The following is a 27327-nucleotide window of genomic DNA, read 5'->3' as shown; positions in this document are numbered from 1 at the left end:
TTCAGATTTGTCTTCTAGGCATCCAGCCTGAATTCAAGCCCTCTATGGGCTATTCATGAAACTGCAGTAATCATTTGGTTTTCAGCTGGATCAACAAATTTATCGCAATTCATCAATTCATTTTTTAAAACAAATTAAGCTGCTTTACTTTTTTGGTGAAGGCCTATTATATCTGAAAATAAACTGCAGTACAATCAGTAATATAATCAATCTAAATGGATATATTTTCCTTAAAGCCACACGATGTGGCATATACCACAAATTTGAAATCTTAATTATATGCAATTAATCCAAGCAAATCTGCTAACATATGGTTAATAAATGTCTGAGCCGGTAACATTAGACCTGACTTTGTGTGGTGGCGTATGGGACACACCCACCAAGGCCAACCTAAATAACACAAACTGTCATTCAGTAAATTCAGGCAGATAATCAAGAATGTATTTCTGTACAAACATTACTGTACATACTCGTAACACTGGGATGTTTTAAGACCCACATATTTTGCACATTAGTGGGAGAAAAACAAAAAGTAATTTTTTTTTTTTTGACAATTAGGAACAAGAACATTTCTGGAGTCCACAACATAGATTTTTTTAATCAAGCTCCTGATGAAAACCTGTTTTATTCTAATTCACGTGATATTTTGTTTGTTTGTTTTTTGTACAGTTTTCAACACATTCCTTTTTTTAATCAATATTTCACTTTCTAATATGGAACCACCCTTTGGCACTAAGTTAATGAATTGAACACAAGCTGACGACACCAGTCCATCACAGCTTCCTTCCCCAGCGAAGGCCAGGACCCATGTACAGCTGGGAGCACTGCGAGGACGCAGGTGAAAGGACTTGTTCAAGAACACAGATAGGTAGTGTGACCAGGAATCAAACCCAGGTCATGTTGGTAGTCCAACTCCTTGTTCCACTTAGCTCCTGATCTAAAAATGGACATTATGGACGATGCCAGTCACCCGCTGCACACCGTCATCAGCAACCAGAGGACTCTTCTGCTCCTTCCAAAGTGCAGGACCAACAGACTGAAAAACTCCTTTGTCCCTCAGGCCATCAGACTGTACAACTCCTTACTCAGGGGGAGGAGGAGTAACAGGAAGACAGAGGACGGGAAGGAGAGGAGGAGGAGGAGAAGCGATGGTCTTGTGGTTAAGCGTTGAGTTTGAGACCACAGGATCCTCGGGTCAAATCCTAGCTTGACCAGAAAATCACTAAGGGCCTTTGGGCAAGGTCCTTAATCCCCTAGTTGCTCCCGTGCGTAGTGAGTACCTTTTAAGTCAGCACCCTCACACTGGCGTGAATGTGAGGCATTATTGTAAAGTGCTTTGAACATCTGTTGCAGATGGAAAAGTGCTATATAAATGCAGTCCATTCACCATTTAAGGAGAGGAACAGTAGTAGCCAGTACACCATTAGGGAGCAGTATTTCTGGCATTTATAATTGCAAACCATTTTTTACTTTCACTTTTGATACTCTGTGTGCTTCTTACTCTGTGTGCTGCTATACAATGCTGCTGGAACCTCAATTTCCCTGAGGGAGTCTTCCCAAGGAATTAATAAAGTTCTATCTCTAATCTAATGGTTGAGTCAAAAATGTGACACAGCAGCACTGAGGTGGAAATACCACCACTTAGTGGGTAGAAAATTCTGTACACTTTAAAGCCAAATGCATCAACCTGCTGCAGTTTACTGGTAAAATTAGGAAAACTGTGAAGAACTTCGTGCTCTTGTAAACTGCTCTGTTGTCGAGCAGTAATTCAAATAAGATGCATGCCAAATTTGGTGACATTCCGTCCACAGAGGGCATTATTATAGCAGAAGCATTGCAATATCTCAGGAACCACTGAAGCTCAAAATATTACATTCTGTGTGGTTATAAATTAGCCCCTAAGGCTAACATGTCCTTAAGTATCGACCAGCTCATGCAATAAAAATATCTGCCAATGGCCAAACTAACTGCAGTATATCCTTTTATTGGTGCCAATGGTTGTTCTGCATGAAACTGAACATGACCACTGTCCAGAAGGGTGCAGGGCTCCAGATTAAATTTTTAGTAGCAGCAATGTAGCCCCCTTACTGAAATTTTAGGAGCACAAGTTGAGTGCTTTGGGGTGTAAACCTAAATTGTACTGCAATATAATTATTCACATTTCCCCACTTAAATCACATTACTGGTAGATGCTGTAGTAATAAATTAACTTCCTCAGCCATTTCTACCAGAAACATTGTTTGATTGTTTGAAAATATATTACAATACTGCATTTACACATGAAAAACAACAACTTGGAAAACAAGACACTGGAACTGAAGTCTTACAGTTATGCAGATCCTCAATTGAACTTATTATTAACTGAAGCACCAAGTTAGAAATCATCATCATCATTATTATCATTATTAATTATTATTTCTAAATAGTGACATATTTCAACTGAGGTTGTTTGAAATTTTAACAAATGTTCCTGGTCATATTTTGATGGATATTAATCTTTAATGAGTTGTTATGAAACAATGGATTTAATAAAGGCTCAGTTTTTTCAGCACTGTAAATTCCTTCATTTTATTTCTCATTTCAGGGGATAATTAAAAAAATCATCTGTTTGTAATTTGTGGTCAAAACAAAAGATGAGTACTATTACACAGGTACTGTTCAGTTCAATACTCAATTGGTTTTCTATCTTAAAAAAAAATAAAAGTTACACATTTTTAAAGTCACTTTTTATTAAGAGTAAAAACTGTGAGTCGACACGGTTGTAAAAATGTTTTGATTCTGAAAAAAGATAAAAGTTTTAAATAAAATGCCCCACTGGAATAACTTTCCTATTTTTTATAAATTTGTTTTCACTCACCACAGCAGAGCTGAAGTGGATTTGCATATTGATTTGGCACAAGTTTTACACCGGATGCCCTTCCTGATGCAACTATACATTACATGGTTTTGAACCAGGAACCTTTTGCACTGAAATCAAGTGCACAAATCACTTGGCCACCACCCTGCTTATATAATGTGAAGGGAAGCCCCTTTTCTCCATTTTTTTTTTAACTGTGACTGCATCAACATGATCAGTTATTATGACTTTAAAATCAAGTCACCATTACACAGAATCACACATGTACACTGTGCAACTTATCTGCAGCTCACGTGCCTTCTGAACCACATGTGAGTGGATCTACAAAAAAAATCTCCCAAACATCTTTTTCATAGTACAACCCCTGGCAAAAATTATGGAATCACCGGCCTCGGAGGATGTTCATTCAGTTGTTTAATTTTGTAGAAAAAAAAGCAGATCACAGACATGACACAAAACTAAAGTCATTTCAAATGGCAACTTTCTGGCTTTAAGAAACACTATAAGAAATCAAGAAAAAAGATTGTGGCAGTCAGTAACGGTTACTTTTTTAGACCAAGCAGAGGGAAAAAATATGGAATCACTCAATTCTGAGTAATAAATTATGGAATCACCCTGTAAATTTTCATCCCCAAAACTAACACCTGCATCAAATCAGATCTGCTCGTTAGTCTGCATCTAAAAAGGAGTGATCACACCTTGGAGAGCTGTTGCACCAAGTGGACTGACATGAATCATGGCTCCAACACGAGAGATGTCAATTGAAACAAAGGAGAGGATTATCAAACTCTTAAAAGAGGGTAAATCATCACGCAATGTTGCAAAAGATGTTGGTTGTTCACAGTCAGCTGTGTCTAAACTCTGGACCAAATACAAACAACATGGGAAGGTTGTTAAAGGCAAACATACTGGTAGACCAAGGAAGACATCAAAGCATCAAGACAGAAAACTTAAAGCAATATGTCTCAAAAATTGAAAAATGCACAACAAAACAAATGAGGAACGAATGGGAGGAAACTGGAGTCAACGTCTGTCACCGAACTGTAAGAAACCGCCTAAAGGAAATGGGATTTACATACAGAAAAGCTAAACGAAAGCCATCATTAACACCTAAACAGAAAAAACAAGGTTACAATGGGCTAAGGAAAAGCAATCGTGGACTGTGGATGACTGGATGAAAGTCATATTCAGTGATGAATCTCGAATCTGCACTGGGCAAGGTGATGATGCTGGAACTTTTGTTTGGTGCCGTTCCAATGAGATTTATAAAGATGACTGCCTGAAGAGAACATGTAAATTTCCACAGTCATTGATGATATGGGGCTGCATGTCAGGTAAAGGCACTGGGGAGATGGCTGTCATTACATCATCAATAAATGCACAAGTTTACATTGATATTTTGGACAATTGAAAGGATGTTTGGGGATGATGAAATCATTTTTCAAGATGATAATGCATCTTGCCATAGAGCAAAAACTGTGAAAACATTCCTTGCAAAAAGACACGTAGGGTCAATATCAACGAGCAGATGTGATTTGATGCAGGTGTTAGTTTTGGGGATGAAAATTTACAGGGTGATTCCATAATTTTTTTCCTCAGAATTGAGTGATTCCATATTTTTTCCCTCTGCTTGGTCTAAAAAAGTAACCGTTACTGACTGCCACAATCTTTTTTCTTGATTTCTTATAGTGTTTCTTAAAGCCACAAAGTTGCCATTTGAAATGACTTTAGTTTTGTGTCATGTCTGTGATCTGCTTTTTTTCTACAAAATTAAACTGAATGAACATCCTCCGAGGCCGGTGATTCCATAATTTTTGCCAGGGGTTGTATCAACCACCAGAAAGAAGCAATAACAAAGTGGGCACCCCCCCAAAGAAGAGTATTCTTCAAGTTTCTTTAACTTCCTGTCAAAGTTAGCTTACGGTCTGAACATGATCTCCTGCAAACGTTGCGATGGGCACACTGAGGCCTCGGGGGATTGTAAAGCTTGACAAGACCTTTAAAGTGATACGGACAGGTGGGCTAATTAGCTGAAGCTTTGTTAGCGTGTGTCTCGCTAATTATGAGGAAGTGAGCAAAACAAATGAGAACTGTTCATCTCAAACACCTCACAGCGATTAACAAAACTCTGTGCTGTCATCAGATTATTTGTTGGTTAAATTTGCACAGGCCGATCGCACACGCCACTGGAACCTCCTCCGGGTTGTTAAAAACTAGCTGCTAAACAACCTTCAGGCCAATTGGTTCTGGCTCCTGCAGCCACTCTGGAGACTTTATGACGTCTGAAGGTGCCAGAAGCAGCATCACTTCATGCGTCATTACAAAAACGTCACGCAGACCAGTGAAACAGCGGGAACTGTGACGTCACCGCGCGGCGCTCGCGCAGAACCCCGCAGTCAGGACGAGCTGCTAGCTGACGCAGTTAGCCTGATTAAAAGCTGCCGTGTCAGCCACAGCCATGCGGCGGCGCTGACAGCTCCGCCGCCGGCGTCACGAAGCGCTCCGGCAGCTGACAGGAGACACAATCAGAGTCCAAACCGTGTTTTACAAACCTTCTGCAGCCGTGTTCTCCTTCTGTTGTTAATCAACTTTCATTTCCGCCTCAACATTGATACCACGTGACGCCTCCTCCTTCGCCCTCTTTAAAAATGACAACTTGCAAACCAGCTGACGGCTCATTACCGCCACCACGTGGGCGGGGGGGGGGGTCATGATTTATTCTGGTTGATAGAAAAACACGCTGAACACGTCGAGATGTTCCTCATCTGCAGAAATAACCAGCAGAGCGTCTCTGCGCACGAACCTTCACATCTTCACCCCGGGGTCAGTTCATGAGGACAGGCACGTGCCGATGGCCCTCAGAGGACCAGGGCTGGGTAGGATTACTTTGAAATATAATCCAAAAGTAATCGGATTACAAGTCATCCAAATGTATGTACATACGTACATGTAATCCACATGTATTCTTTCAAAGTAATCCTACCCAACCTTGCAAAGGACACACTCTTCAACCTGTGGTGACCCTGGCGATGACCTTTAACCTCTTCCACAGCTCTCAGCCGTGTCACTGTCACACCATCACAGATCCAGAGAAAAGACACCGTGTGGGAAAAACCTCACATGCTGCCGTCCACACTCCTGTCAACCAACTCACATCAGGCCAACAACAGGCCCCAGCCGTCCAACACAAAGACACCTCCAGAGCGGCTTCAGGTTTATTGTCTTTTCTGGAGGATGATCCAGTGAGACTTACTGCTTCACCTCAGTACTGGACCCGACACGGCACTCTATGTACCATCAGACTATACCCACACAGTGGCACTCAAGTGCTGCCTGATGCTTCATGTTTTAACCCATTTGTTTGTTTGTTTGTAAGTGAGCAGCTCAGAGCCCACAACTTTTCATACATTGTTAGGAATTTTTTTTACGGAAGATTCATATCCTGATAGGAAAGGAGCGATTCAATTTTCAAGGTCAAAGGTCAAAGTCAGAAAAAATAATGGAAAAATCCGTCTTTAACACTGAATTAATTTTCAAAAATTCATAGTAAGTCCCTTCGACTGCTCCCTTGTTTCGCACTTGAGGTCGCCACAGCAAATCCAAGGATCTGCATGTTGAATTGGCACAGGTTTTACGCCGGATGCCCTTCCTGATGCAACTCCACATTACATGGAGAAATGTGGCAGTGGCAGGGGTGGGATTTGAACCAGGAACCTTCTGCACTGAAACCAAGCGCATTAACCACTTGGCCACAACCCCTGCAATTTTCAAAATAATTCTGTCAAAAAAGGTTTCTTTCATGTTTGACAGTGTTATGTAGGATGGAGAAATTAAAGATCCAAACTACCATAAAAAAGTAATTGTTTCTGTTAAAGGTGTTGACATTTGGAATAATTGTCCTGATAATATTAGATTACTTAGTCACCTTTAAAGTGCTTTACAAAAATAATAAAATTACTCATTATAGTTTGAAGAATTAGGTTTACTGATTTTGTTATTGTGTACTATTGCTTTTTTTGGTTGTGTTTTGAATTTTTTGTGCATTGATTAATTTTAAGATTCATGCACATTGTTTTTTTGTTCTTTTCTTTTCTGGTATTGTTATGAGTATATATATTTATATATACACTCAACAAAAATATAAACTCAACAAAAATATAAACGCAACACTTTTGGTTTTGCTCCCATTTTGTATGAGATGAACTCAAAGATCTAAAACTTTTTCCACATACACAATATCACCATTTCCCTCAAATATTGTTCACAAACCAGTCTAAATCTGTGATAGTGAGCACTTCTCCTTTGCTGAGATAATCCATCCCACCTCACAGGTGTGCCATATCAAGATGCTGATTAGACACCATTAGTGCACAGGTGTGCCTTAGACTGCCCACAATAAAAGGCCACTCTGAAAGGTGCAGTTCTGTCACACAGCACAATGCCACAGATGTCGCAAGATTTGAGGGAGCGTGCAATTGGCATGCTGACAGCAGGAATGTCAACCAGAGCTGTTGCTCGTGTATTGAATGTTCATTTCTCTACCATAAGCCGTCTCCAAAGGCGTTTCAGAGAATTTGGCAGTACATCCAACCAGCCTCACAACCGCAGACCACGTGTAACCACACCAGCCCAGAACCTCCACATCCAGCATGTTCACCTCCAAAATCGTCTGAGACCAGCCACTCGGACAGCTGCTGAAACAATCGGTTTGCATAACCAAAGAATTTCTGCACAAACTGTCAGAAACCGTCTCAGGGAAGCTCATCTGCATGCTCGTCGTCCTCATCGGGGTCTCGACCTGACTCCAGTTCGTCGTCGTAACCGACTTGAGTGGACAAATGCTCACATTTGCTGGCATTTGGCACGTTGGAGAGGTGTTCTCTTCACGGATGAATCCCGGTTCACACTGTTCAGGGCAGATGGCAGACAGTGTGTGTGGCGTCGTGTGGGTGAGCAGTTTTCTGATGTCAATGTGGTGGATCGAGTGGCCCATGGTGGCGGTGGGGTTATGGTATGGGCAGGCGTCTGTTATGGATGAAGAACACAGGTGCATTTTATTGATGGCATTTTGAATGCACAGAGATACCGTGACGAGATCCTGAGGCCCATTGTTGTGCCAATCCAAGACCATCACCTCATGTTGCAGCAGGATAATGCACGGCCCCATGTTGCAAGGATCTGTACACAATTCTTGGAAGCTGAAAATGTCCCAGTTCTTGCATGGCCGGCATACTCACCGGACATGTCACCCATTGAGCATGTTTGGTATGCTCTGGACCGGCGTATACGACAGCGTGTACCAGTTCCTGCCAATATCCAGCAACTTCGCACAGCCATTGAAGAGGAGTGGACCAACATTCCACAGGCCACAATTGACAACCTGATCAACTCTATGTGAAGGAGATGTGTTGCACTGCATGAGGCAAATGGTGGTCACACCAGATACTGACTGGTATCCCCCCCAATAAAACAAAACTGCACCTTTTAGAGTGGCCTTTTATTGTGGGCAGTCTAAGGCACACCTGTGCACTAATCATGGTGTCTAATCAGCATCTTGATATGGCACACGTGTGAGGTGGGATGGATTATCTCAGCAAAGGAGAAGTGCTCACTATCACAGATTTAGACTGGTTTGTGAACAATATTTGAGGGAAATGGTGATATTGTGTATGTGGAAAAAGTTTTAGATCTTTGAGTTCATCTCATACAAAATGGGAGCAAAACCAAAAGTGTTGCGTTTATATTTTTGTTGAGTGTATGTATACACATTCTTTATTTTCTGAGGTATAAGGGGAGGGTATTTATAAGCTTGGCTTCTGCCTTCTCCCTTTTGGCCCCACAGGTTGACTGTTAAGTTGTTCTTTTTGTGAGTTTGTTATTGTTCATCTGTGTGCTGAATACGTAAATATAAATTCAATTCCATTGACTGACAAAGTTTTATCTGGTGTTGCAGACTGTAGAATGATTTAAGATGTTTTATTTTGCCATCTTTTGGTTAATAATCACATTATGCCCTTTGATAACTTTGGATGCAGAGTCAGACTCAGAGAGTCAGACTCAGACGTGCTGCTGAGGCGCTCTGATCACTCCACCACCTTTTATTACGAAATAATGCTGAATTTATGTGGAAATGATTGTTGTACGAAAGCTTCAGTTATCTGTCACTGACATAGAAGACTGGAGTGCAGTTTGAAGTAGAAACGAGGCGATAATCGGTGCACCGCGGTAAACACGCAGAAATGACACTGCTGTGGTCTGAAATGACGCATGCGCAGTGAAGGCAGGACGGACCGATTTTTAAGGGATATCATTCAGTTGGTGACACCAGATCTGATCTGGATTGGGGATTTTGTGGACATTTGATTTTAATATTGAAAAGTCCATTTGGTGTAGATTTTGCGTTATATCTCAATCAAAAGTGCCTCAGTCTCATTTTTGCTGTTCTGGAGTTAACGACACCACCAAAATTGGACAGAGGTTCCACTTTTATCCCTGTTTGTCTTCCAGTTATCAGTCAGAAACAAGTGCCAAAAAGCAATGACAAATTGTGCACAGCAGAAATAACCAATGTTCTATGAAAATTATCCGAAAAAGAATTCAGAAACTGAAAAAGTTGGAAAAAAAAAAAAACAAAAAACAAACTTTATCTTATGAAAACACATTCTAACAGGGCTTTGAACATGAAAAGTTTTTCCAGAGTAAAATTTTGTTGAATTGATGTCTGGTGTTGGTGGAGGTTTGCGCTCTGCGAACGCGGGGCTCTATTTTGATGTGTGATCGTCATGAAGTTTGCTACTCATGTTTTAGAAGACAGCCGCAGCCACGTGGCTGTCCCGTGCACCACCATCTCATGCAGCAGTCACTCAAAATCATTGCTTTTTTTTTTTTTCACAGAATAAACTGATTGTTTTTCCCCATCTGAGAGGTTTTACGTTTTACTGGGAAGTAAAAAAGAAAAGAAAAAACCAACACTGGAGATGGTCAACCAAAACTGACATTACAGACACAATTACAGATAAACATTTAACACACGTTAGAAAAAGGATCTACAGGTGTCACACTCGTCTTTTAAATGGTAAAGGGACTGCATGTATATAGCACTTTTCCATCTGCATCAGACGCCCCAGGCGCTTTACAGTGACGCTTCACATTCACCCATTCACACAGACACACTCACACACCGATGTCAGGGTGCTGCCATGCGAGGCACTCACTACACACCGGGAGCAACTCGGGGATTAGGTACCTTGCCAAAGGGCCCTTAGTGATTTTCTGGTCATGGTTACTTTTCTTTATTCATTCATGAACAAAAATTTCCATGTAGAAGGAACAAAAGAAGATAAATCTTGGAAACTCTGGCTGGGGTTTCAACCGAGGATCCTTTGGTCTGAAGCCCAACACTTCACCCCTGGACCATCATCTCCCCTTCTGCTCAGCTACTCTAATGATGAGCACAACATCCGGCTTTCCTCAGCCAGCACTGTTCCCAAAACCTCAGCACGTGGCCTGTAAACAGCAGTGAATGAATATCGATGAACGAATGAGTCCAGTTCATCAACACAATACAGCAAAACTTCCATATAATGGATTCAGGTGGACCAGCGAATTTTGTCCATTATAATCTAAATCTGCTATATGTATAAAATGGACTAAATCAGTTATATGTATGTAACCGATTAGTTCCAGTCAGGAGGTGCTAAACAATCTACGGGGAATCTCCAGCACCAATTAGGCTCATGCATTTCCTTGATTAAAACACTGATCTTGAATCGGGACCTGCCTCATTTAATGTCTGGGTCAAAACTTCCTCTGAAAAAATAAACGCCGCCGGACATTATGTGCATTATAAATTTGGTCGAGTCACTCTTTTTTCTAAGTCCGCTGCAGAGTCGTACCTTAAAATCCTAAAGCCTGATTTACAGTAGTTTTCAGAATAATAGTAGTGCTATGTGACTAAAAAGATTAATCCAGGTTTTGAGTGTATTTCTTATTGTTACATGGGAAACAAGGTACCAGTAGATTCTCACAAATCCAACAAGACCAAGCATTCATGATATGCACACTCTTAAGGCTATGAAACTGGGCTATTAGTAAAAAAAAAAAAAAAAAGTAGAAAAGGGGGTGTTCACAATAATAGTAGTGTGGCATTCAGTCAGTGAGTTCGTCAATTTTGTGGAACAAACAGGTGTGAATCAGGTGTCTCCTATTTAAGGATGAAGCCAGCACCTGTTGAACATGCTTTTCTCTTTGAAAGCCTGAGGAAAATGGGACGTTCAAGACATTGTTCAGAAGAACAGTGTAGTTTGATTAAAAAGTTGATTGGAGAGGGGAAAACTTACATACAGGTGCAAAAAATTATACGCTGTTCATCTACAATGATCTCCAATGCTTTAAAATGGACAAAAAAACAAAACAAAACAGAGACGCGTGGAAGAAAACAGAAAACAACCATCAAAATGGATAGAAGAATAACCAGAATGGCAAAGGCTCACCCATTGATCAGCTCCAGGATGATCAAAGACAGTCTGGAGTTACCTGTAAGTGCTGTGACAGTTAGAAGATGCCTGTGTGAAGCTGATTTATTTGCAAGAATCCCCCGCAAAGTCCCTCTGTTAAATAAAAGATGTGCAGAAGAGGTTACAATTTGCCAAAAAACACATCAACTGGCCTAAAGAGAAATGGAGGAATATTTTGTGGACTGATGAGAGTAAAACTGTTCTTTTTGGGTCCAAGGGCCGCAGACAGTTTGTGAGACGACCCCCAAACTCTGAATTCAAGCCACAGTTCACAGTGAAGACAGTGAAGCATGGTGGTGCAAGCATCATGATATGGGCATGTTTCTCCTACTATGGTGTTGGGCCTATATATCGCATACCAGGTATCATGGATCAGTTTGGATATGTCAAAATACTTGAAGAGGTCATGTTACCTTATGCTGAAGAGGACATGCCCTTGAAATGGGTGTTTCAACAAGACAATGACCCCAAGCACACTAGTAAACCAGCAAAATCTTGGTTCCAAACCAACAAAATTAATGCCTCGCAGATGTGAAGAAATCATGAAAAACTGTGGTTATACAACTAAATAATAGTTTAGTGATTCACAGGATTGCTAAAAAAGCAGTTTGAACATAATAGTTTTGAGTTTGTAGCGTCAACAGCAGATGCTACTATTATTGTGAACACCCCCTTTTCTACTTTTTTTTTTTTTTTTTTTTACTAATAGCCCAATTTCATAGCCTTAAGAGTGTGCATATCATGAATGCTTGGTCTTGTTGGATTTGTGAGAATCTACTGAATCTACTGGTACCTTGTTTCCCATGAAACAATAAGAAATATACTCAAAACCTGGATTAATCTTTTTAGTCACATAGCACTACTATTATTCTGAACACTACTATATGCTTCTCCAGCTCTGTAACTCTGTGGCCATGCAATGACGTTTGAGACGCTGTTGTAAAGTTGGTCATATTTGCGGACTCTTCTGCCAAACATATTTGATCTATGATTGAAATGTAGTCAGTGTGCGCACTGCAAAAACTTTTAAATATGACGGGAGAGGAAGGAGTGAAAACAGAAAAGTGACCAATCACAGCCCTTTGCAGTCTCCGTCATTTAGCAGGTGCCTGTCAGGCTCTGGGGAGGGTTCTCAGCCCCACAGAGGGCTCTGATCTAAAGCGGTTTGGTTCGTCAAACCCAGAGACGTGTGAAACTTAACACCATATTACAGTGCAGGCAGCAAGCAGCAATTTAATCACCGACCTTGAATTACATCCTGCCTCGTTTAGGTCCCGTGTCTGAACAAGGTTTGAAAAAATAAACAGCCGGGCTTTTAATGACAGAAATACAGTACTGCTGAACTTCATTTTGTACCTCTGTTATGGGGCACATCCAGACTGCTGTGTCCAATACATGCAAGGAGATTTTAAGGGAAACACTTTGATGCAGCAGGACGTTTTGTCTGATGTGAGCGAAAATCCGTTATACAAAATCCGTTATATGTGGTGTTTATTACATGGAAACCTACACAAAGCCTTGGGTCTGTTGCTTTTGTCCGGTGAGTGCAAATATCCGGTTTATACGATGACGGTTTAGGCGAGTTTTACTGTATCTCAAAAACTCACTGTCCTCATCTTGTTGATCAACAAAGTAAAAAATGACACAATGAGGATAAATGGATTAAAGTTTAACTTTGATGCGCTGGATCAACGGAAAATTAACAGTTTGAACTGCCTACCACCATCTGAACACTGCCACCTGCTGGACATGTCTGAAGCTGTTGCAGAGAACTGAGCGGTTTAAAAAGTTTGTTTTTTTATAACTTTACGGTTTGACTTTTTATGGCTTAAACTATGAGGTAAAACACTAAACTTCCTAAATCGGGCTCAGTAAGGACATTTTGATGAATTGTCCACTACAGCAGTCCAGAAAGGGGTCTGAGTCCTCTTCGGAACCAGTGATGAAGTCAGACTTGCTATACTTTCTTGGGGACATTGGTGATGATGGGTTTTGGCCGCGTCTTGAATATGAGTTTCCGTTTGATGAGGGCAGACACCGTGTATGAGGTGGAGGAGGGCGCCTCCTCCTCTGTTTCCATGGTGACCTGGGAATGTTGGTGGGTGGAATGTTTGGTGAGGACAGCATAGGGTTTCTCCAGCTTGACCTGCTTCCCATACAGAATGTGATGTCCTATGATCAGCACTGGCACCCCCTGTTGGACAGATGAAGAACAGCAAGGTATGAGATCCAGCATCCATAACCTGGACAAGTCCTCAACACTCAGACACCCGCGTGCTGGATCCTGTCCAGTGAAGCGCACCACATGGTCAAAAAAACAAAACAAAACATGGTAGCTGATGTTCTCTGAGAATGTGAACGATCGTCCTCACCAGAGTCTCACAAACAAACGGCTTGTTTGACACAAAGTCATTCCAGCAGTGTTTGAGAGACCAAGTCCAAAAGACATCCAGCTGCTGACAGGAAGCACCAGAAGCCTCCTGTACAAAGACTGCATACGCACAAAACATGGCGTACGTCCGTCTCCACGCCAATGTTCAGATGTGTCAAAAGTAAAATGACTGTGGAAATGTGCGGTGTGTCACGCCAAGCTCATGGCTGGCGTGACACACATTTCTACAGCTGTTGTTCCTCTGCCGACACGTAGAGGTGACGCTGGGAACCGTTAATACTGTGAAAACATGAAGTCATCAGAGTGACGTGCACATCAGAGAGACTGATGAACATTTAACACACCCACGTTTGAAATTATATGGATGGATATAAAAACATCTGATGTGAGCGAGTATTCAGGGAACACGAGGATTTATGTACTTCCAAATGAGGATAATTGGCTCATAAATCAATTTTGATTACCAGGGTCAATGAGACTGGAGTTGTGCGCAGACATGCGGCCGGCCCAGAGCGCAACACGGCGAGGAGCCGGGGCTGTCTGTGTTTTTACACTCACGAGGTGGTTTTCCAGGCAAGTCAAAAATTCTTTCTTTTAAAAAACTGCAACAGAACCACTTTCTTCACTCTCACAGGTCACATGACATTCTAAAATACCCGACGGGATACACGTGGACAAAGTAAGAGATGTACAGATGGTTAAACATGACAGACAGTGTTTCAGCAATACTGGACTAAAAAACAAAATGGAATTACTTAGTGGGACTTACTGCTGCATCACCATGAACTGGAACTACAGTTCTCAGAAAAGCCTCACAGAAGGACAGTTATCGTGAGAGGACAAACCCAGTGTACACATGCGGTCGCTCACGCTCTCATTTCACTGAAAATGTCTAGTGATGCTCATTTTTTTTCCTCAGCTGCCATAATGAAAAATAAGTTTGCCGATTGGATGTAAGAGTGACACCAACTAGGGCTGCAGCTATCGATTATTTTAGTAATTGTGTATTCTATCGATTATTCTTGCAATTAATCAAGTAATCGGATAAAAAGTACTTTCGCGTTTTTAAACATCAGTAGTCCAGGGCTCTCTCTAAGCCAGTGGTTCCCAAACCTTTTCTGCCAGGCCCCCCTTTGGCCAATCAAAATTGTCTCAGGCACCCCCTACCCCTGACCATACACATCAACATGTAAATGTATGACAAACACACTCAGTCACAAACTGCTATTGTTTATATAGAATAAACCTCAATGAAACTTTGAACTTTTGTAGAAATAATAACAACCACAGCTTATAACTGTTTTTTAAAATTCTGAATGTCTGAGGATGAACATTTCCCTGTGAATAAAACATTGAACATCTTGAATATGTTTTCTTCCAGCCCTGCAATAAGTCAGTGGCTACAGTGGGCTTGTTTTGTGTCACATATCTTCCCCAGTCTTGGGTGCAGCTGTGAGACAGCCACTCTCAGTTCATTTTCAATGTCCAGTTTTGATCTGTACTTTGTCTTGATGGAGGCAACAGCAGAAAAACCTATCTCACACAGGTAGGATGTGGCAAAAGGGAGAAGTGTGGTCAAGGCTCTCCTGCCCAGCAGTGGGTACTCCTTCTCCACTCCAATTGAGCTGCTCCTCCATATCTTTTGACATGTCATAGATGCGCCTTGCAATGGTATTGTTTGATAGAGGTATAGTCTTTAGTTTATTGGCAGTTGTTTCATCAATCATCGTGGAAACCATATCAATAGCTGCAGGCAGTATTAATTCGTCAGCGATGGTGTGTGGTTTTTTACATTTTGCAACTCTGTAGGCTACTTTATAAGAGGCAAGTTGCGCATTTCATGTAGAAACAGCTGCGTTTGTAAACGTATTCTGTTGTGCACGACAGCTGAGAAGTTTTTTCCTGAAGAACTCCACAGGCTTCTGTGTGTGTGCAGGATGTAAGGTCTCTAAGTGACGCTTTAGCTTGTTTGGCTTCATGCTGTCCGAAGCTAGCACTTTGAGGCAAAGCACACACTGTGGTCTCTCTTCATTACCCACCGTTGTACATGTGAAGCCGAGGGCGAGATATGAATCGTCATATTTTCTTGACTTTGAACATGCAGCCTCACAATCAGTTTTTTTTTTAAATTGTTATTTAATTTAAAGTGGATATGACACTAAAGACAACATAGTATTATTACATGTAACAAAGGTTATATAATTCGGTCAACCTAAGAACTTTGGGAAGATGGATGCGGTTCTCCCGTTATATACAACATTTGAAGGTCCTGCCACTGAAAAATGGGCACGCCCCGTGACCAGCTTCCCACTGAGCACCAAACCTGAAATACATCACTGCCTGTAGACCATATCGGCTTGTGCGCCTGGCGGCCGTTGTTTCCACTTTTTTAGCGGCAGAAACTTTGATTAAACACAGCTCTCAGGGACTTGTTTGTTGATATGCCTGACCAGTGTGTCGCAGCATACTGCACAAACACAAGGGCGATGTTGTGTGTCGGGGGGTGTGGCTGGAGGTTTTGGTGTTGTTTTCTTTTCTTTGCTCCTCAGGTGGCATGGAAGCTGATTTGTCTGTGGAAAAGAAGGCGCTGGCTGAAGAATCCTCACCCTCGTCAATATCATGTGAGGCACCTGGGACTGGTGCTCACGTGCAGCCCTAAAGACTTTCAGCTGTAGCAGATAATTGGATGGCGTTCTGCTTTTAAGGCAGGTGTGAGCCAAGCAGAACTGCTGGGAACTCGACCTTGTGATGTTCGTTTGTGAGACGCTGAGGACCGCACCTGGGTTTGACACAATAAGCCTGTGAAGCAAGGAAGGGTGAGGACACATGCTGTCAGCACACAGTAAAGGTAATTAACTGTTGGATTAATTGTAGATAATAACTTGAGGTTTTGCTACATAGTATACGTGAAATTGTGATGAGAATGGTGTGGCTTGCTTCTCACTGTTGTGGCGTGCAGGATAAGTGATCCTCCACTTATTGTGAGAAGCTGCTCATGTGCATAAAGATAAAAAGTATAAACCTTGATGTGTTGCTGATAGCATGTGTTCTGTGAAAGAAATTGCTATAATAGCTAACGTGCCTCACATCTTCTGTGCTTCAACAGAGAATCAGTTTGACGTGTCCACCTGGGGGGTGTCTGTTTGTTGGTAGTGAGTCCAGGAGCATCGGACTTCTCTCCCCGTGAACACTGGAGAGCGTGCCAGCAGTCACTCCTCCTGAAGGACATTGGGTTGGGTTTTTTTTTGTATGATTTATTTAGGCACAGGTGAAAAATAAATTGTTTTTTGTTGATGAAACTGCTTCTTGGTTATTTTTAGTGCTGGGTCCTGTCTGACGCAGGTTCGCTCCTCAATCTGCGTCGACACATAACAGGCGAAAGGTTTTAGCCTTTTCAAGTCCAGGCAGATTGATCGAAAGCCGCGGTGTTGCACGAAATGTTGGGCTGCTACTTCCTCCGCTCGCACACCCGCATTTGCTCCTGACAGCAGACACTTTCCTCTACTGTCTCCATGTTCTCGCACCGCTCACAGGAACACCTTAAATGTCAACCCCAAATAATACGTTCACAATAATCTTAAAATGGTCAAGGAACTTATATCAGTGCAATACGTAGTAAACACGGCGGCGCCATGTTCACTGTTGTTTTCGGCGATCTTTTTCGAAACTTTTGCCATTTATTTCCTATTCTTTCGTGAAAATAACATAAGTAAACACAGATGAATGCAATGCCTGGCACTCGAAAATGACAAAAACCTGAAGGTAATGACGGCGTTCTGCAAGTAGTAGCTACACTATCGCGGCTCCGGAAAAATAACAAAGGCAGTAAACAGACACTAGAATCGAAAATGCTATAATTGTAGTGTTATAAACAGCAGCAACAAAAATCAAAGCCTCCCTTACCATTCCATGTTCTGCAGCCTTTCAAAATCCATCAGAATTGGCACGTCTCTTGCCTCTGCTTCGGCTCTGCCATAAGCACAGTCGGCCATATTTTCACTGCCAGAATGGTCCTGGTTTGAATGTTCGTCCGAAAGATACGGCTCCAATCTGTAGGGTCTAATCACTGCTGTGACATCCTCAGGATCTGAGTCAGTCTTGATTTCCTCACAGAAACAATCCACACTTGAAGAGGAGTCAGAAAAGTTCTCGATCTCGTCACTGTCCATGCTGAGGTCCATCTGTTCCTGTTGTCAATCTAACAGACAAAGACGGGACTCTACATGCTGTGACATCATGGCATCATGTGACCGCTGATGGAACGGTGCCAGAGTGCTTTCCAAGAAACACACTTTTGAGAAGCTGTACAAACTTTATTTCTCAGTGATAATAATTAAAACCACTTTCAACTTACTATACTGTATGTATATTTTTGATATTTATATCAGTTTTGCCTAATTTTTTAGGTGTCATATCCACTTTAAGTTACGTATTTGTGAAGCATTGTGTGTTGCCCAAAAAAGAGAAAATCTCAAGGCGAGTCAGCAAAACACAGAAGAAAGAGTGAACTTCTGCTGTTTGTCAGTGTAGCCGGAGACTGAGCTGTGACTCACCCGGTCTGAGAGCCCCTCACACCGAGCAGAGAGAGACAGCAGCTGGCCGCCGGGTCAACAGTCACTCCCCACGTCGAGCGGACCGTGTGTTTTTTAATAGACAAACACACACTGTTTCACTTTAAATGTGCAGTCAGTCTATTTCAGATAATCAATGTGGACCCACTTTCTCTTAAAAGGCTTTATTTTACTCTGTGCTAACACTTTCCAACACGTTGGAAAGTGTTAGCAGGCCTGGCATATGTACTACAACATTAAACGACGCTTCAAGGCACAGAATTTGCCTCAAACATTTTTTGTAATCAAATTATTTAAGTTACTCGACTAATCATTTCAGCCTTAACGCCAACATGGCGTTGTTCAATCATAGCACGTGTTTATTTAAGTCTGCCTGTCCAACACACTTCACCCGGTCCAGGACCATCCCAGAACCGCTACTGTGGAGCCCCGCTGATCACTGAATGCAGATTCTGATCAGACTGTGTTGATCCTGTAAAGTCCACTATTAATCAAAGTCAGTCTCCGCCCCTTAACATGGATTCGTACCTAAATGTACCCCGTTGGTCGTGTCCTGTGCTTCCACTGTGTTTTGCTTGCTTTTGTGTTATGCTGCTATCAGACAGACACAGACCCCGGTGATCAACCTGACGGTTGTAGTAATAAAGATGTGAAGCGGATGTGTACGTGGATGCGGTTGTGACACAGGTCCTGCAGGTGTCACTGTGTACCTCTTTGGTGTAGAGCAGGTCTCCCATCACGTTTCCTGCGAGGCCCGAGTTGTACCTGGACACCATTTCTCCCTGCAGCTCCAGCAGCAGCCACTCTGGTGGACTGCTACCGTCCACGCTGCCCCTACAGGCGGGAAACAGGCATGACAAGTGTTTCATCATCAACATGTGATGGACATTAAGAAAAGAAGAACAAACAAGTGGATGGAACTGCTGAGAAACTGAGGAGGATCTTCAACGGGAAAAACATTCCTGTGCTTTTCGAAGTTATCAGACAGAAACTGGTTCACTCACAAAGACCACACCCAGCACCTCCACACCCCCACAAACCCACACCAACCCACCCCCCCACCCATTTCAAAAACTAGTCTGAACGCTGTCTGGCGAGAAAGCAACTCTGACTGAATCCAGCTCAGCCAGATGGCCAACCCCAGTCTGAACAACAGCAACTCACACCTGAACTCAAGCCACCAACGAGTTTGAACGACTGACATCAGGGACACAACAGAGGACAAATATTTGGGACCCTCACTACTCTAAAGCCCCTTTCACATCGGGTCTACTTCGAGTTGCGTCATGATGACGCCAAGTTGATGCAACCTAATGCCACAATACCATGAGGGACGCAAAGGGTGAAGTGAAAGACGCAAAGAATTAAACAGGTTTAATTTTTTCTGTGTTGAGCACAGGACGCAGAAAGGAAGTACTTTTCTTGCAAGTTGAAGCAACTTAACAGTACTTAAGGTGACTGGATGCCACACATTACGCGTAGCCAAGGGTGGGCCTGGATGGGCCTGGGCCCGCCCACTTGTCAGCCAGGTCCGCCCCATCCAATGAGAAGGCTGAGTCAACACTCGACAGTCACCTGTTGTTGCCTCATTGTATTCCTAAGATATGGTACTGCATTAGCACTGAGCGACAATTAATAAATTTTGTCAAAAAAATCTGGTTCATCTTCTGGTTCGTCGTCTCCTGCTGTAGCATTAAAAGGATTTGTCAAATGTAAGTGTGAGACCATTAATTACTTTTTTCTTCTAAATAGGCTTAATTGTTAATATTATATTGCAACTGCCACGAATCATGTTGGTGTCCGTTCTGATGGCTTTTAATTTGGTTTCCATTGTTTATCAATTTCATAATTTGGCCGCCGAGCCAACCTGTTTTCATGTTGCGGATATATTTAGAAATTTTTATTTTAAAGGACTTTACATAACTAAGCGTTGCGTTGCTGCTTGCATTGTCCATGGGGTGCTTGTGTCTGACACTTTGCGTCTGTGTAACTGTGCACACAGCGTCTGTGCAGTTGGCTGAGATGTGTTCATCATTAAACGTGGAATTCAGTTTTGAAACAATGCCTTATTTAAATACCTATTGACGTTTTGGGTTTAGGCCGAGCCAAGTAGGCTCCCAGACTTGAACTGAATGTATGTGTGTGTGTGTGGCGCTGCACTGCAGCTTGCATTATCCATGAAGAGTACTTGTGTCTGACGTGTCGTGTCTGTGTGCTCACTTTGCCAGTGCTGTAGGCTAAGTGATAACGTTGCTTGCGATGTCCAACTGAGGCATAATTTTTCAAACGGTGTATTATAATACCTACACCTTACCTACAACCCCAAAGGTTGGGCCCGTCTGATTTTTTTCTGGGCCTATGCCCCTGTGCCACACCCACACAATATAATGCCACCCGACACCAATTAATGATTCCTGCTGTGCTCCGTTGTTGCTGAGCTATAAATCATGCAGGAATGTTGTCAAACTTTTTATACCATATACATAATGCAGTAAAACTATACCCTCAAAGAGCACATGTGAACAATTAAAAGAAAAAATACTCATTGCAGCCTGGCTGCAGCTCCTCGGTGCTTACCTCCTCAAGTTTTCTCACGATTGTGTTAAATAAAGTCCAATCAGACAGACCGATTGCCAGCGACAGGACATGCCCACATCCAATGTAACTCACGGAGAACATCAAGACGTCCACTCATGGACGGGTCGCGCATGCGTGTATGCCGGCTGCAGTGCCGTGGTCACAGGAAGAAATCTAAACTCGAAGGGACATGGCCTTCAGGTCAGGGGGCAAAGATCTTTACTCCATCACTAGAGCTGATCTGAGGAGAGGGATTAAGGTTGCTAAATTGGGCTATAATTGCAAAATTGAGGACTTGGTCTCTGATAATGATCCGAGATGTGTGTGGCCGGGCTACAGAATCTCACCAATCACAAAGGCAGCATAAAGATGGTAACTACAACAAACAGAGCCCTGCTGGCAGAGAAGCTGAACAACTTCTTTGCCTGCTTTGAGACCAAAAGCTTCTCCATTCCACCCCTTCTGGTCACCCACAAACCGGCCCTCATGATCCAAGAGCACGAGGTGAGGCAGGTATTCAAAGTGGTGACTCCTAGGAAGGCTGCCGGCCCTCAGGGGTACCTGGGAAGGTACTCTTGGCATGCTGCAATGAACTATCTCCTGTCTTCACCACCATCTTCAACTCATCCCTCCGTCCCCCCTTCTCTAAAATCAGCAATAATTATCCCTGTTCCGAAAAATCCATGTTCAAGTAGCCTAGGGGACTACAGACCTGTGGTCCTCACCCCCTCATAACAGAGTGCTTTGAGAGACTGGTACTCAAACACATTCAAGCCAGCCTCCCTCCATCTTTGGACCACCACCAGTTTGACTTAAGGCCAAACAGATCCACGGACGATGCCATATCCATCACCTGGAATGCAGGAACACTTATGTCAGGATGCTCTTTGTGGATTATTCCTCCGCTTTTTAACACCATTATCTCAGACATCCTGGTCAATAAACTGCCAGTCGGGAGCGTGGCTGCGATCAGGAAGTGAACCCGAGTCGCTGGCATCCCAGTCCAACGTGCAAGCTGTTACGCCACCACCTCCCCAAAGGTGCGGGTGGAAAAAGCATTTGGGATCATCTCAAAGGTAATTATTTATAATATTTATATTGTAATGTCTTGGTAAAACAGTTGCATTTTCACTCCTTCTTACAAGCATCTGTAAAATTATGTTTATTATGGATTTAGATGGTTGTTTCAGCGACCAAGCGTCTGTTTACGTTTTTACTCTTCTCGACCTTTGAACCAACCTGGTCGCGCATGCGCATTCCCAGAGCGAAGTGGGGGGTGGGGTCAGAGGTCAGGGCTTAAGGACTGGGCCTAATTTTGATTTTAATAAAGTTGTTTTTGGGTGTAAAACGACGCAGAAAAACCTAAACGTCGCACATTCCGGTAAGTTTGGTTACAGATAGGAGTTGCTGGACAGCCACAAAGTGACGGTAACCGTGTAGTTCTTACCTGATAACGATCTGGACCATGGTCTTCCAGCTGAGGTCTGTCTCCGGTTCTCGGTTCCTGGTGTCAGTGACTCAACAGGTTCCCGGTTCCGTCAGTCGTTCACAGAATTGGCGCCAGTCGCGCGTGCTGGTTCTGCCCACTGACCTCCACAAAAAACATCCGGATCACTCAGCGCCCCGTCATCCGCCATCTTGCTACTCCCGTTCTTCATACAAGCTGTGCACAGCTGCAGTCAACGTTTTAAAATCAATCTAATATTCTCACGTGAGATCAAATTTAATTAGACTGTTACATTAAAATTTGCATGCGAAAAGCTTTAATGAATTAAGGCTGTGGGTTACTTGAAGACATAAATATTAGCAAACAGCTGACTACAAGGTTTAATTTCTGTCCAGAACATCATATTTTATATTATGTAATATTTAATAATAATTAATATCTTACATTGTTGGAATCAGGGCCTTGAACAGAAATTGGATTTCCAATGTCAAGAATTTAAGTGGCCAAAAACCCTGTAGGTGGATCGATAGTGTGGATCCAAAAATACGCCCCAAAAAGAAGACAAAAGATCATTTAAGTGAAGACAAAAAATAAACAGAATACTAACTGAAATACAAGAAAAAAACTTTTATTGTTTTCACATCCCCATTCAGCAGCCAAGATGAGTCCAAAAAAGCAAAATATAAATATAAGATGTAACAGGACTGACAATGTTACACACAAACCTGCTACTGTGTCTTTAGACACACAAAGTGTCGCTTTACCTTCAGAATCTGTAACAATCATAAACTTTGGGTGATGACTGAAAGAATAAGATTGCAGATACACGCATGAGGTTCCTCCGTCGGGTATCTGGACTGTCACTCCTGGACACCACTGTACACCATCACATTCAGTGTACCATCTTACATGAATATTTTATGTACCAGTCAGTATTTTTTTAAAGTCTTTTCATGAAAGTTCAAGAATGTCCAAGTTTCTCACCTGGAGATTCTTAGCGTCAGCCCCGGTGAACCACAACCACAAGTTTTTCAAGTGGAATGACAAGATTAAACACTCTGCAACCATTTAGGCAACCTGACTGCACACGTTATACCCCATACGGAGTTCCTACTGGACACAAGCCTCGAGTGTCCTCGGTCCCACTGTGAAGGGGTTTGCCAGGAGAGATCTTGGTATGAGGATGTTTCAAAAGAAACAAACCCCAGCTAAAACCTCCACAAAGTGCCTAGGCACCAGGGCGTATGAAGAAAATGGTGCAGCTTCTCCCAGTGCTGTGGGGAGACATCTCCTCTGTAGCAGCACTCAGCTGGGACATCCACCAGATTAGCGGTGTCATCCACCACCACATAGTTCTGATCCTGGACCCCAGCAACATCATCATCAATGGGCTAAAAGAATCCAGTGAAACTGCATCATTGTAAATTGGTCCATTGGGGAGAAGAAAAAGATCTCTCACTGCTTCCCCTACTCAAACTTGAGAGGTGGGGCAGGAGATCAAAGGCAGTATTTGAGGAGAGGAAAGGTCACCATCTTGAAGAGAACCCTCGGATACAAAGCCAGTAATGTTAAGGGTGCAGCTTTAGACCCCGGGTCTGGGGCCCACTGCACTCTTGTAGAAGGAAATTCAAGGCAAATGAAAAAAAAAAAGGACAAAAGAACCTGAAGAAATACCTTGAGGCAATCCCCGGTCACCCAAGTGCACGTGAGGTGCAGTTGTCTGCGATTAAGGGAACGATCACCATCTTGAAGAGAGCCCTCGGATACAATGCCAGATCTGGTTAGGATAACTATAGAGCCTAGGGTGCAACTTTAGACCCCAGGTTTGGGGCCCATTGCATTCTACTAAAAAGACATCAAAGATAAATGAAAAACCAAAAGCGGTCTGCACAACTAACAAACCTACATAACCATGGCTGATGCAGAGGAGGTGACCTGCAGCCTGTTCCAAACAACAGGATTACCCAATAAACCAGGCTTATTTCATTAGTCTGTCTTAGTTCCCAGTGGTTTCATAAAGCAAACTCAGCATAGTTCTAAGTTACCACAGCAACATATGCTGGCAAACTAATCTGGTCTGACCAAGCTAAGTGTCAGGCTTAGTCTGAACTGCCACTTAACCAAACCTGTCAACTCTGGGGAAATATCAGAGAGGGATCTATTTTATTTATTTATTTATTTTTGCCATAAACTTATCATGAATGTGCAGCCCATCTTTGAGTCCTGTAGAGTGCTGTGCATTTTTTTCTTTCTTATTAATTAATTAATTAATTAATTAATCCTAATTAATTAATTTATTTATTTATTGCACAGTATGTAAAACAGTTAAAAAAAAAAAAAAGTCCAGTAGAGCTAAATGTCACTCTCTGCAGCTTTGAGTTCATCTTTTATAGGTTTGAAGTCGCTGGCCTGGCAACCTGAGTTGAGTTTGAATCAGAATCGAATTTATTGCCAAGTAAGTTTGCACATACAAGGAATTTGATCTGGGGTTATTGGAGCAATAAGAAAATAAAAGAAGAAAAACACTTCTATAAGAAGTAAAGGAGTCAAATAGACAAAACCATATTCACTGTTAAATAAATCAAATGGAATGGAATACCAATGCACACTCGCTGAAACGTGAACAATCATCGGCCATCACTTCAAGTTGGACCAGTGCAATGCATTCTGGGTAAAATGTACTGATAAATAAATGTGTCCTTATTTTGCAGATTGCAATGCTGCATGGTACTGCTGTGGTGAACATGATGAAGTTTCTTAGATCTTGTTAAAATTATGTCCGTAAATGTTTTTGATGTCTAAATTATGAAACAACATGACATCATAAGTGAGTGGTTGGGTTGGATTATGGGCTTCAAAAGCTTCATGCTGTTGGAGTGCAGTGATGTTGGAATAATCCCAGCAATTTCTCCTGCTTGTTCATAAAAAGCACATAACATTGCTTAGTCTGTACTGACAACACGTCGGTCTGATATTTCCCTGTACAGTCCTTGTGCTGGGTTAATAATCCTTTAATATTTGAGTTTTACTATGATGCTTTATTTAAATGATGAATGATGTGTGCTTTTATTGTATTTTTAGACATGTTTTATGAATAATTAGTGATTATTGACCATGATTTTCTGCCAAATTTGCTGACAGTCTTCATGCTCTTATCAATAATATTAGCAAGTTTTGTCCTGAGTATGATATGATTTAAAATCAACATTTAAAACAGAAGACTTATCGGGGCTTATTTATCCATGTCACTCTCTATACACCTCCTCTAAAATGATAAGGTCCTTTTAACTCCTTATTGTTCAAGTTTGTCTGGAAGAATAAAACACACTATATTTGAAAGTCTCAGATCGTTAAACATTATGAAAATGGGGGGTTAAAAACTTTAGAATTTTAGAATTATTGCAGGAGATTGAAATGGCTAAAAGACTGTATCACTCATCCTCATTCTACATGGTACCACATCCCCAATAAACTTTGTAACAAAGTTAGGGGTATTAAGTTCATGCAGTGGAACGGTCAGATGACCTGTTCCAAAATGGTGGCCCCATGGCAGCGCCAATTGGTGGTAGCGATCGATGTGGCCTCTACTCTTTATAATGTCTATGGCAGGGGTGCCCAAGTTCGGTCCTCGAGATCTACCTTCCTGACACTCTTAGTTGTCTCCCTGTTCCAACACACCTGAATCCAGTCAAAGACTCATTAGCAGGCTTTTACTGAATCTGAAACAAGCCCCTGTGGAGAAAATTCCACAAACCGGCGGGCAATATTGTTGTAAAAAGCCACAAACCGACGGTAGAATCAGAAGAATCAGAATCAGAAGAAGTTTATTGCCATTGCCAATGAACAGGATTCACAGACTAGGAATTTGCTTTGATATAATGGTGCAACATTAAGGAGAGAGCAATATAAAATGCTAAGATAAAATATAAAATATGTGCCAAAATAAGATGAAATATAGATAAAATATGAAATATGAAAGGCTGTGTGCAACAGAAGAACAGAAAAACAGTGCAGTGGGAGGAGTGCAATTAAAAACCAAAGTACATTGTCTAAAGTGACCTGTGATAAAATGATAAAGTGACAGAGTTAAGCTTAAGGTGACTGAGTTATGAGGTGTTCATGAGTCTAACGGCAGAGGGGAAGAAACTGTTCTTATGGCGGGAGCCCTGTGGAGATCCTGTGCTGAGAGCCCGAGTGTTTGAGACATTCTTTCCCAGCCTCATACGCTGACTCCGGTCCGTCAGGAAGTCTGTGATCCACCTGCAGGTGGAGTTGGGCATGTGGAGCAGAGATAGCTTGTCCTGGAGCAAAGCCGGAAGGACGGTGTTGAATGCAGAGCTGAAGTCCACAAACAGAATCCTAGCGTAGGTTCCTGGGGAGTCCAGGTGCTGCAGGATGGAGTGCAGGGCCAGGTTTATGGTGTCATCTACAGACCTGTTGGCTCTGTAGGCAAACTGCAAGGGGTCCAGGAGGGGGTCGGTGATGGACTTCAGGTGGGATAAAACCAGGCGTTCGAAGGTCTTCATGACTACGGACGTGAGAGCCACAGGCCTGTAGTCATTAAGTCCAGTGACGCGTGGTTTCTTGGGGACTGGAACTATGATGGAGGATTTGAACCAGACTGGAACATGGCATGACTCCAGGGAGGTGTTGAAGATCCCCGTGAAGACTGGGGCCAGCTCATCAGCACAGAGTTACGTTTAAGTCTCCTCCTATCAATATATGTTCACATTTGGAAAGTTACCATGTAATTCATCTACAATATCTGACACTTAATACAGCAAAGTGTTACTTTATGTTCATCATTATAGACGTAGATATTTACTAAAATGATCACACTGAACACGGTTCAGCCCACTTTGGATGGGAGTGGTAAGATGGCTGACCATGACTGAGGCTATGACAGATCTGTGACTCGGGCCAATGAGCGATCCAGTAATATATACAGATCAGTGACTGAGCCGTAT

General features: G+C 42.3%; 2 protein-coding genes across 4 annotated transcripts in view; both read right to left on the bottom strand.

Moving 5' to 3' along the window:
* The window catches only part of wwp2 (WW domain containing E3 ubiquitin protein ligase 2), a 236231-nt gene extending 230725 nt beyond the window's left edge, over nucleotides 1-5506 (bottom strand). For all 3 annotated transcript variants that reach the window (XM_034175700.1, XM_034175703.1, XM_034175701.1), the window contains exon 1: nucleotides 5410-5506. The gene's annotated coding sequence lies outside the window, so the exon portion shown is untranslated. The remainder of the gene's footprint in view (nucleotides 1-5409) is intronic.
* Nucleotides 5507-12445: 6939 nt separating this feature from the next.
* chtf8 (CTF8, chromosome transmission fidelity factor 8 homolog (S. cerevisiae)) lies at nucleotides 12446-22489 on the bottom strand. The gene is made up of 3 exons (XM_034175571.1): nucleotides 22361-22489; nucleotides 19047-19170; nucleotides 12446-13567 (listed from the first exon to the last, which is right to left on the bottom strand). Exons 1-3 carry the CDS (start codon nucleotides 22378-22380, stop codon nucleotides 13331-13333), a joined length of 381 nt encoding a protein of 126 aa, XP_034031462.1. The 5' UTR covers nucleotides 22381-22489; the 3' UTR covers nucleotides 12446-13330.
* Between the last annotated feature and the right edge of the window lie 4838 nt (nucleotides 22490-27327).

This window comes from Thalassophryne amazonica, chromosome 8, assembly GCF_902500255.1.
Source record: "Thalassophryne amazonica chromosome 8, fThaAma1.1, whole genome shotgun sequence".
Taxonomy (NCBI): Eukaryota; Metazoa; Chordata; class Actinopteri; order Batrachoidiformes; family Batrachoididae; genus Thalassophryne; species Thalassophryne amazonica.
This window is presented reverse-complemented; position numbering and strand designations above follow the sequence as displayed.